We start from the raw sequence: 11,924 nt of genomic DNA, 5'->3' as shown, positions 1-11,924 counted from the left end.
TCCATGGAAAGAGAATTAAGAAAATTCCAACATGCCTCAGTGTCAGCAAGTACTCTTTTTGGTCCAGGTACCAGAGGATGATTGATGAACCTGTCAAGCCTACAGTAGCAGACAGAGAAAGTTGGCAGAAGTTCAGTGTTATTGAAAGAAATCTCAATACTTATTTCATCTCCTCTATTAACTTTAATCACATTTTCAACATGCATCCAAGAATGAAGCTTTGACAGTGGGCCATAAATTTACACAGGCAAGCATTGTCACTTTTCTCCAGTTGCAACACTGAGATAACACAGAGGAGCTGGACAGTTTCCTTCCTTGTACCTTTTCTTTTTTAACTGAAGAGCAATAAAAATATTATGAAGTTTTATCCAGACCTCAAATTAATTTACAATAACTCTATTGAAATTACTGCATGTAAAGCAGCTTAGGTCTTCAACTAGGTGTTCAATGTGTATTATTTTGTGCGTGTGTGCGTGTGTGCGCGTGCATGTGTGTGTGTGTGTGTGTGTGCGCACGTGCCAGTCCTGGAGTTTGAATTCAGGGCCTGGGCACCATTGCTGTGCTTTTGTGTTCAAATGTGGATTTGTAAAGATCACAGTGCTAACAGAATTGGTACTGTTTCATCATAATACACCTGCTTATGAGAACAGACATTAACACTAAAAAGGATTTACATTTAACACGGATCATTTGCCATGTGGGCAAACACTTCTGGTTCATTCACAGCCAGAATCTTTAAATGGTTCCCAAGAGACGACTTGGCAGATTTTGCTGATTACTCATTAAACAGCTGAAATACGTAGAGACATTATTTGCCTTATGAAGCTTACCCACAGCAAAACAGACACAAAAATGAGGTAAATACTATGGGCAAGACTATGGTTCTTGGAAAGGCTACAAGTAAAAAATATTTTTGGTAAGCATTTCCTCCTGTGTTTTGTAAGATGAAAATATTAAGGGTGAGAAGGCCACAGAACACAAATGTCTTGTTCAATGAAACACCAGCACTGTGCTGCACTGGAAAATCTGCAAGCTTCCCCAATAGGTAGTTCAAAGACCGTCACACCTTTGCCATGGGAGGGACAATATTTGGACTCTTTTATATGTGTTCTTGCTCCAAGGCCAACTTGTTTTTGCCCTTGTTTTGTTCACATTACTCATGAGCTAATACTTTTAAGCATTCTTATCTCTCATAGCAACGGAGGCAGTAGCTACCATACCTCATTTTTTTGCCCTTCCCATTACTCCTTTTGTGTATGTGTTGGTGCTTGGGCCTGAACTCAGTGCCTTGCATTCTCATGACATTTTCGCTCACAGCTGGCCATCTACCACTTGAGCCATGGTCCACTTCTGGCTTTTTGCTAGTTATTTAGAGGTAAGAGTCCCAAAGACTTGTCTGTGCCATCTGGCTCTGAACCTTAAGGTTTCAGATTTCAACCTCTTGAGCAGCTAGGATGACAGGCCTGAGCCACCAGCATATAATTCATACCAGCTTTTTAAGCCACAAATTCATATTAACCCTGTAATCCTGTGTGAGAATGGATTCTCTAAGAAGTCTATAGTTGCAGTTCTCTCAACTAATCATTGGAAAAGACCAATTCTGATTACCACAGAGTGAATCTATCCTATTTTCCCTCCTCCTTTGAATGATCATAGATAGGCACTTAGAACAGGACATCTGATTGGGCGCTCTACAGCAGTGTGTCCCTGAATGTATTGCTAAGCATAAGCAAAGGGTAGACAGCTGGTTGTGTATTTGAGGGAAAGTCAGTGTCTTCTCATTTGTTTGTCTTGCTGTTGTTCAAGTTCTTAAAAGGTGGAGAACTTTGTAAGGTCCTTCTCCATCTCGGCATATTGCTCTTTTAGCCTCTCCATGGCTCTTCTGTGCTCTTCGTCCACCTGGGTCTGTCTGTAAGGTTGTTCTTTCATGAAATCCTCCCATTGGAGTAGATGCTGTTTCTCACTACTTATTAAATGGTCATGATATATCTGAGAAAAGAAAATGTGAAAGTCATATCACATCTTCCAGGCAATCATTTCTATGAGCAGAAGACACAATCATATAACTTTATTCTCGATATTTTGTTCTTTAGCAATTATTCGTTAAGTCACAGTGATAAAATTGTTTACAGCAGGGAGTCAGAGGCTCCTACCTGTAATCCTAGCTACTCAGGAGTGGGATCTGAGGATTATAGTTGGAATCCAGCCAAGGAAGGAAACTGTCAGACTCTTATCTCCAATTAACCACCAAAAACCTGGAAGAAGAGCTGTGGCTCAAGTGGCAGAGTATAGCCTTAAACAAAAAAAGTTCAGGGACAGCACCTGGGCCTTGAGTTCAAGCCCCAGAACCAGCGCACACGTGCGCACACATGTGCGCGTGCACACGCACACGCACGCACACACACACACACACACACAAATTGCATAACAGCTTTTTTTCTCTTTTTTTGAGATACAATCAGGCTCCAAATTTGTAACTCTCCTGCTTGTCTTCAAGCAGCCAGTTCATAAAGTGTTCCTTGCTGAGTTCTCTCACTTGGCTTGTGATGATCATCCAATATGTTCTTAGTACCCACAGGATGCAACTGCTGCTAGATGCTGATACACATGATCCACCTCTAGGAAATCCCCTTACAAGGTTAGACTGCTCTCTTATTTCACAGACATAACTAAGGCTGAAGGACAATTCTTTACTGCTCCGTTGGCATTCATTTGATAGCGGGGCTCAATTCAAACTTTGGTCTTTCTAACACCTACACTTTTGTCTTTCTATCAAGGAGTAGATGGCAGGCACTTCCAGGAGAACTTATACCCAGGCCACTAAATGTTTCTTTCACAAGGCAAACAGCTTTGGCAGAGCTGTTCTACCAAGATGGTCTCAAGCACCAGGACACACTGAAGTTTGAGTTTAGTCAAAGTTTCCCCTAAAATAAAACAAAAACTAGGGTCTGAACAGATATCAGAGATGGGAAGGGGATGCCAGGAAAGGGGAGGCTCAGCCAATAAAAGTGGAAAATGGTTTACACAGACTTCAACTTATTATTCTCTAGCCTTATGGGTTATAACTCTCAAAGTGAATAAAACACGAGTTTATTAAATTCTTCTGACAGAATCTTTTCAAATTATAGTCTAAGAGAAGAGCCTTGGTCATTAGAAAGACAAGAAAATATAAATGTACTTCATCAAAATGATACCTTTGGGGCTGGGAAGGTGGCTCAGTGGTAGAGCACTTGCCTTGCGTGCCTGAGGCCCTGGGTTCGATTCCTCAGCACCACATAAGCAAAAAGAAAAAAGCCAGAAGTGGCACTGTGGCTCAAGTGATAGTGCGCTAGCCTTGAGCTGAAGAGCTGAGGGACAGCACCCAGGCCCAGAGTTCAGGCCCCACAACTGGACCCCCCCAAAAAACAAACAAAATGATACCTTGCTATAATTATTTATTTATTTTTGTCGGTCGTGGGGCTTGAACTCTGGGCCTGGGCGCTGTCCCTCAGCTCTTCAGCTCAAGGCGAGCGGCTCTACCACTTGAGCTACAGCGCCACTTCCGGTTTTCTGGTGGTTTATTGGAGATAGGAGTCTCATGGTCTCTCCTGCCCGGGCTGGCTTTGAACCGCAATCCTCAGATCTCAGCCTCTTGAATAGCTAGGATTACAGGCGTGAGCCACCAGCGCCCGGCTACCTTGCTTTAATTTTAATTAGATAACACAGGCTTAGATTTTAAACTTTTTAACTGAAAAATAACCATTGATATAGTTGTTTGTGTTTTTTAACTGACCAGGCCCTATAACAAGAATACTACAACTTGGGTAACAGCTCCAGTTCTTTTGCTTTTAATTCCTTTTTTATTTAGATAGGGTCTCGTGCAAATTTCAACATGGTCATGGACAGTGATCCTCCTGTCTGGGAAAGCAGAGACCTCCCAAGTAGTCGGGATGACAAGCATGCACCACTCAACCCAGCTTTAGCTGACCTTTCAATTAGGTTCACAAGACTTGGGGTTCTCCTTCCTATTTTACCCAGTGTAGCTCAATGAATTAAAAATAAAGACTTGGGAGTCATATAAACCTTGTCCCAAATTCTGGCTCACTCATTACTATTTGTACAACACTGATCAAATTAAAGTTTCTTTAGTTAAAAGAGAGGAAAATAACTAGGTGACTGTAATCCTAACTACTCAGAAGGCTAACATCGAAGAATCGAGATTTGAAGCCAGTTCAGGCAGAAAAGTCATGAGACTCTTATCTCTGATTAACTACAAGAAGCAGGAAGTAGAGGTGTGGCTTAAGTGGTAGAGTGTTAGCCTAGAACAAAAAAGCTCCGGGACAGATGCCAGGCCATGAGTTAGCCCTAGGACTGGCACCAATTTTTAAAAAAGGAGGAAAATAAGCCAGGCCTAGGTGGCTCATGACTGCAATCCTAGCTATTCAGGAAGCTGGGATCTAGTTCAAAGCCAGCCTGAGCAGGAAAGCCTATGAAACTCCATCTCCATATAACCAAAATCGGTCCTGCTTTTGTTGGAAGTATGACCAAAGTGGTAGAGTGGTACCTGAGCAAGTCTGCTGAGCAAGTGTGAAGCTCTGAGTTCAAGCCCTGGTACCTGCAAAAACAGGGGGCTGATATTTTACATTCATAAATATTTATGAAGACTGGAGACAATGCATGCTAGGTTCCTAGCTCAGTTAGGAGGCACTTAATAAAAGGTTATTATTATTATTGATATCACAAGTAAAGCATCTAGAAAACTGATCCCTTTTTATCACTCCCCTGTCAGTTAACTGTAGTAATACTTCATATGTATGTGTGTGTGTCTGTGTATGTGCTGGTGATAGGGCTTAAACTCAGGGCCTAGGCACTGTCCCTGAACATTTTTTGCTCAAGGCTAGTGTTCTACCACTTGAACCACAGCTCCACTTTCAACTTTTTTTGTTGTTAATTGGAGATAAGACTCTCACAGACTTTCTTGCCAGGGCTGGCTGCAGGCATCAGCCATCTGTGTTCAGCAACAACAGTCCTATAGTTCAAACAATACAGATAATTCAAATAAAAATAATAAGTCTTTTTCCACCCACATTTACATTCAATTCATTTTTTTCCTTGATGTATCTACTGCTAACCATTTGGCTATTACAAAAAGACTTCACTTAAGATGCTACTATTTGTATTTTTTTATTTTATTATTCTTTCTATTTGTATTTTATAGTTGCAGGATATTATGGTTAATGTTGGCATATTCACATAGTATTTCACACAGGCTCAAAATTTTCTTGGCCTCCAAATTTTTAAGTGATAGTAGCTAAGGCTGACAATTCCCCAAGAAAAATGAAAATCTTATCTTGCTTTCTGATTAAGAAGCTTTTCAAGGTCTACTTTGTCTTCCCTTTGTCTCCACCTTTATAGGTAATAGCTAGGCATTCATAAAGAAAAAGAAGGCATAGTGGCTGTACAATAATGTGTAACATTCACCAAGAAGTAAGATTTGGAATTTTCAATAATTCATACAAGAAAATTAACCTGTAACATTTCATAAGCTCAGAGACATGTAAGAACATGGAACATGTTTTTAAAGGTTAAACTTTTTATAACATAAGCAGTTATTTTAAAAAGATAAAAACTTGAGTTTTATAGAAATCCTAGCTATATGTAATACTCTGATATATATGCAGAAGAACTAAAGTAAGGATGTGAACAGATATTTATACAGCCAAACTCACAGCAATACGCTTTGTAATAGCTGAAAGGTAGAGACAACCCAATCCCAGTGTCCACAGATAAATGAGTATGTGTACAGACTATAGCATACATATACAATGCAATAATCAGCCTTAAATAGCAAAGGAAAGGCTGCATTACACCAAAGAAATCAGCCAGTCAAATACACACACACACACACAAACTGTACAATTTTTAAAGATACCATTTTGATGTTTCTAGAGTAGCCAATTCATATAGACAGGAAGTAGAACGGCAGCTACAAGGATGAGAGTAGGGGAAGATGAGGAGTTAGTATTTAATGGGTACAATTGTACCTGTTTTGAAAGTTTATCAATGATTTACAAGTGTCTAGTAAAAGTCATTAGCTGTATTGATGTGAATTTCTACATGGTAAATGTGCAAATTAATAACAGAGAAAGCAAAATAACATGCCAGCTTATATGTTTCATAAGACAGAAACTGAAGTTGACACCAGCTAATTTACATCTAGAACTAGTTCTATAAGTAAACTCTAGGTCGTAGAATAGAAGTATTTTGCATGTATTAGCTTAAATAAGTGACACAAAGGGTGAAGTTCTTCCTTGAGTGACTTTTGGTCACTATAACCCAAGTCAGAGGAGGTGCAAGTGGTAACTAAGAAGTAGAGGCTGAAGATCCTGTTAAATGACCTATAATAGCCAAGATGGCCCCAGAACAAAGAGTTCTGTCTCTGCTCCAAAATATCAGCAGTGCCAAGATGAAGAAATCCAAATTTAGGGGAAAATTCTGAATTATCTAGCTAAGTCTTAAAAGGTCTTTTGGGAGCCCGGTGTGGTGGTACACACTGAGGTCAGACTGGAATTTTCGGTGAGACCTCAAATAGACAGACAAAAAATTCTCCAGGAACACGTTACATATGCTGTTAATTTTACACGTGCCTTATGCAGGCATAGTAAAAACTTCTTGGGTAAGAAGTCAAGCCACTCTCATTGTTTCACACCTATACTCCCAGTTACTCAGGAGGCAGAGATCAGTAAGATCATGGCTCATCAGCCATCGTTACAAGTTAGCAAGATTCCCATCTCAACATACAAACCAGGTGTGACGGTTCACATCTACAATCCCAGTTATGCAGAAGGAATGGGTAGAAGGAATGGTTCTACATTGGTCTTGGCAAAAAGTGAGATTCTATCTAAAATAACCTAAAAGCAAAGAGCGTCTGAGGCATAGCTCAGAGCTCAATTGTAGTACAGAACCAAAAAAAATACCAGTACAGTCACTATTAAATAATTTTATGTTTATTACAATCAGAAATACAAAGAGACAGAATCAGTAATTACTGATATTTATATCTTGTTGTTCCTTGAATCACAGTTGTTATTACTAATCTATGTACTTTTTCAACATGGCTACTGAATTAGGGAAGATAGACATGATACAGTATCTAGATCTACTATGGGAAAAGTAAACAAAAGTGATGAAATCTGATAATTGACTGATGAGTACGTAAGAGCTCCTGACTGTGTATATTAATACCATACCTTGCACTCTAACATTCTCTTACAATGTCAGGCAGGGAGCAAAACCCTGAGTTCAAGTCCTAGTATCTCCCAATCTAAAAATTTAGAAAATATAAAAGAAAAGCAGCATGGAGTGAGGAATTTAGTTCAGTGGAAGAGTGCTTGCCTATCAAGTGCAAGGTCTTGAATTCAGTCCTTAGCACCCCCCCCCCAAAAAAAAGGGCAACAGTATTTATTTTCCAACCCTATCAAGATCACAGTTTTGCATGATCACTCTGCTCTCACAAGAAGCTCATAAAGGAGCATCCTAGCTGTGAGCACAATGAAATAAAAGCTTCCACATTTACTTCAGTGTTGTCACCAGTGTGCTTCAAAAGCTGAAGCATGCATGTGAGTTGATAGATACTATGAACTAACTCAAGTCTCTTGACGGAGTACTTTTAAAATCAAGTGATTCATTTCATGACTCTTACTGCCTGCCAGCACCCAACACACAACTTTGCCTTAGTGGTAATTCTTAAGACATGCCAAGTAACTGGGGAATGTGCATTTATTGTTCTTTTGAATGTACTTTCAGATCAATTGTGGGAAATGTGATTTGGATGAATGATGCTTATCAATTTACTTCCCACAGAATTCCACAAATTGTCTTGATATAAAAGAATTCATGATTAATGGCAATAGTCTATTTTATTCCAATGCTACTCCCATCTTTCTTTGTTCTGAAAGCCTTTCAAATATACACAAGGTGCCAGCAGGATAACCAAAACCAACAATTAACATTAGGTAGTAAAATGCAAACAGAGGTCATTTCTGCTTTGAACAAATTTGCTAATGAAAAATTTCAATTTTATCATGAAGTCTTAAAATCATTGTCACATCAAAATTTCAGAAAAAGCTAGCTTTGGCAGTAAAATTTTTTTTAAAAAATCCTTAAAGACCCATACTTCAAATGTTCTGCTAATTAGATTAGCACTAAAAGACAAAACAAACAAAAAAACACCTTAAGAATCACTACTATTTGCTGGGCTGTGAAAATGTTTCCCTCCAATGACTTTAAGAAGGCTAATTTTATTAAACTGCTTAAGAAGAGAAAAACCAAGGCATGGGACATGTCTCAAATCAGAGAGTGCTAGCAACCACAGGCCCTTAGTTCAAACGGTAAGGAGGGAGGAAGGGTGAACAAATGCCATTATGCTATTTAGTATACACTATGTAAAAAATAACCTGTGTAACTTGTGGGCAGGGATGGGAAGGTGAAACTGGGGGAAAGTAAAGGAAGAGGTGACATTGTCTAAAAAAAGGTGTACTCATTACCTGACATATGAAATGGTAGCCCTGTGTATAATACCTTAATAATATTTTTTTTTAAGTGAAGCCTGGTACTTGTGGCTCACACCTGTAATCCTAGCTACTGAGGAGACTGAGATACAAGAATCAAGGTTCAAAGCCAGCCCAGGAGAAAAGTCTGTAAGGCTCTTATCTACAATTTTTTTAACCATCAAAATGGAGGTATGGCTCGAGTGGTAGAGTGCCAGCCTTGAGTGAAAAAGCCAAGCAAGTGCACAGGCCTTGAGTTCAAGCTCCAAAACTGGCACACAAAAAAAGGAAAAGAAAATCAGAGTAGCTTCCTACAAGTGTAGGTTTAACAGACTGTATTAAATTCTCAGTGAAACAATATTTCAGTATATTGCAAAATAATTTTAATATTCCACCAAAAGGGCCAGGAGCAATGGTACATGCCTGTAACCTTAATTACTCAGGAGACAGAGATCAGGAAGATTGTGATTGAGGCCAACCCTAGTAAAAGAAACTTCTATCTCAACAAATATGTTGGGCATGATGCCCCATAATCGTACTCCTAGCAATGTTGGAGCTATAGGTGAGAGAATGATGGCTGGCTCCAGGCAAAAATCAAAGGCTTTAGCTGAAAAATAACTAAAACTGGACAAAGGGGTGAGGGTAGAGCTTCTGTTTAACAAGTGTGAAGTTCTGAATTCAACCAACCCTTAGATAATACTGCCAATAACAAACTAAAATGTTCTTCTTGATAGGGTTTTGTTTGTTGTTTTTTTGTTTTTGCTGGTCATGGGGCTTCAACTCAGGGCCTGGGCACTGACCTTGAGCCTCTTTGTAGTCAAGACTAGCACTCTAGCACTTGAGCCACAGTGCCACTTCCAGCTTCTTCTGAGTAGTTTACTGGAGATAAGAGTCTCACAAAGGCTGGCTTCTAATCATGATCCTCAGATCTCAGCCTCCTGAGTAGCTAGGATTACAGATATGGGCTGCCGGTTCCTGGCTTGTTTTGTTTTTTTGGAGACAGAGTCTTGATAGATTGCCTAGGAAGATCTTGAATTTCTGGGCTCAAGTAATTCTTCTATCTCAGCATCCCAAGTCCTGGGACTACAGCCCGTTATGTGCTTCTACACCCAATAAGGTTGTTTGTTAAAACCATAGGACAGCATGTTTTGAAATGAAAAGTCGCAAACTGGGTAGGGTTCCCAAGTGCCAACTCTCAGCCTGGAGCAGCATTCTGGCATACACAAAGGTAGTGAGCTAGTAACCAACAAATGCTGCCTGACATTTACAAAGCCTTTTTGTATAAAGTGTAGGACAGTTTACTCCACCTAGCTATGAGGTGAGTAGAACAGGTACTTATATTGTATAGGAGGAGCTTAAAGCCCAGGGACTTGTCTAAAGACAAGTACAATTTGCCAGTAAATGCAAGTAACCACCAGAAACAGAAGAAACCACCAGGTGATTTTACCCAAGTTGGTTATCTTCCCTACTGTAGACAGAGGTATTGCACCAGAGGTATTGTGAACATAGTCAACATGACAAGAACTATCCATACTGTAATGTAATAATTTTAGGTTCATTCTGCCCCAAAATGACAATAACTGCATTTACCAAAACTCTAACTGCTTTCTGAAGTTTACACAAGTTAACATGTGAGTGCCCACTCCCTGAGACTGCCTAAGTCATAAAGCATCATGCCAGGTAGGCAACAGGAATGCAGAATACTTTTTATGTGTATTTTGAAAGCCAAGAGATTTCCAGATGTTAGTATGTACAGCCAATATTCCACCTGACATTCTTTTTTTTTCTTCCAGTGGTATGGGGAATTGAACCCAGGGCTTCACGTCCAGGCAAGCACTCTACCACTTGAGCCACATTTTAGTCCTTTTCCTTTTATTTTTAGTTTTTCAGATGGGATCTAGGACTTTGGCACAGGCAGTCTTGCATTCCAATCTTCTCTCTTCTGTGATTACAAAATTATGGGTATGTACTTTTTCTTTTTTACTTTGAGATATCCTGTATTATTCTGCTTTTCATAGTCAGAAATGTTTCTGATATCCCCAGTAACAAATTATTTAATATTCCGCAGCCTCCACAATTATGCCCAGAAATATCAAAATATCCATACCCCAGCTTCATCAGAATACAGATTTTGCTCACCTTTTTACCCCTTGAACTATATTTTACCTTGTAGAATCTTTCTTCCTATCTTCCAGCAATTGCACTATTGTTTCCAAACAACTCAGGTTTCAAAGCCACAATTTTCCTAATAAGTGACTCCTCTTGCTAAGACTGTACCAAGTCTTTCTCACATAACCTTAACCTTCTCCTATATTCTACACTTCATTAGTATTAGTGTTTGGGACTCCTAAACTGTTATCTCTGGAAATGTAGGAACTGTCTTTAAATTAACAAATTAAAGTTCTCATACCAGTTGGCACCTATCAAAATATAAAGTTAGGAATTATACGCTTTCCAGCCTGGTAGGGCTGCTCACGCCCGGTGCTTTCCTTTGCAGTTCTCTCTGTGCACAGTAATGGTGCTGACTTGAAACCAGATGCATCCCTGGAGCAGTCAGCCTTGCTATTCCATCCATGTGCCTAGCAGGGCCCTGATACCTGACCTCGCCTGCCTGCTGCAATCTTCCAGCCTTCCCATCTGTCCATCTAAATGGCCAGAGTCTTTTCAGTAATGCTTAAATAACCAAATTGTTGAATTTTCACACTTTATATCAACATCTAGAATTGAGTGAAGGATATAGAAATTAAAATTCTGCAAAGGTTCACTCTATTATGTATTTATACAATGATAGTCTGAATTAACTATAACACACTTCCTTTTTGTGTGTATATTTATCAGCAAATGTTTTGGAATATTTCCAAAATGACTTAGTATTTTAACATTTGCTATTAGTAAAAGATATATCTTTTCTGCTCTAGAGCAATGAATAAATAACAAAAACACTTTGAAAACAGCAAGTGAAAATATCAAATTATCATCACTGGAACTTAAATTCTTACACTACTTTTCCACATCTGAATTTAGTTAAGATATAATTCAAATAAGCAAAGCACTGTCCAGCAAATGATTCATATACTCCTATGAGTATTCATTAAATAACCAATCCACAGTCATGAATGCTTCCTTTTCTAGAAGAAATATACATAATAGAGTCTATGCTTCAGGCTCAAAGGAAAGATTCATATTCCAGTCTGGTGGGTCTTACGTTTTTCTCCTTTCTATGAGACAAATACCACTTTCAGGGAAAAGATGGAAATGTTGAAAAGGAAAAAAAAAGAGATCTAAAACTTGAATTATAGAAATACTGATGGTGATGAAATTGCCATTTTAATATCTTTTAAAAGTACTGCATAAAAGAAAATAAATTTAGAATGCTGGGCTCACACCTGTAATCCT

General features: G+C 39.0%; 1 protein-coding gene across 1 annotated transcript in view; it reads right to left on the bottom strand.

The window, feature by feature from the left end:
• Positions 1–266: 266 nt before the first annotated feature.
• Bloc1s5 (biogenesis of lysosomal organelles complex 1 subunit 5) overlaps positions 267–11,924 on the bottom strand; it is a 48,715-nt gene continuing 37,057 nt past the window's right edge. Inside the window, exon 5 of the mRNA XM_042687158.1 lies at positions 267–1,989. Within this exon, the coding sequence (XP_042543092.1) occupies positions 1,810–1,989 (180 nt within the window). The 3' untranslated portion in view covers positions 267–1,809. The remainder of the gene's footprint in view (positions 1,990–11,924) is intronic.

Source organism: Dipodomys spectabilis, unplaced genomic scaffold (assembly GCF_019054845.1).
Source record: "Dipodomys spectabilis isolate Male_0828 unplaced genomic scaffold, ASM1905484v1 ptg000104l, whole genome shotgun sequence".
NCBI lineage: Eukaryota > Metazoa > Chordata > Mammalia > Rodentia > Heteromyidae > Dipodomys > Dipodomys spectabilis.
Note: the sequence above shows the minus strand (reverse complement) of the source record. Positions and strands in the feature narration are given on the sequence as shown.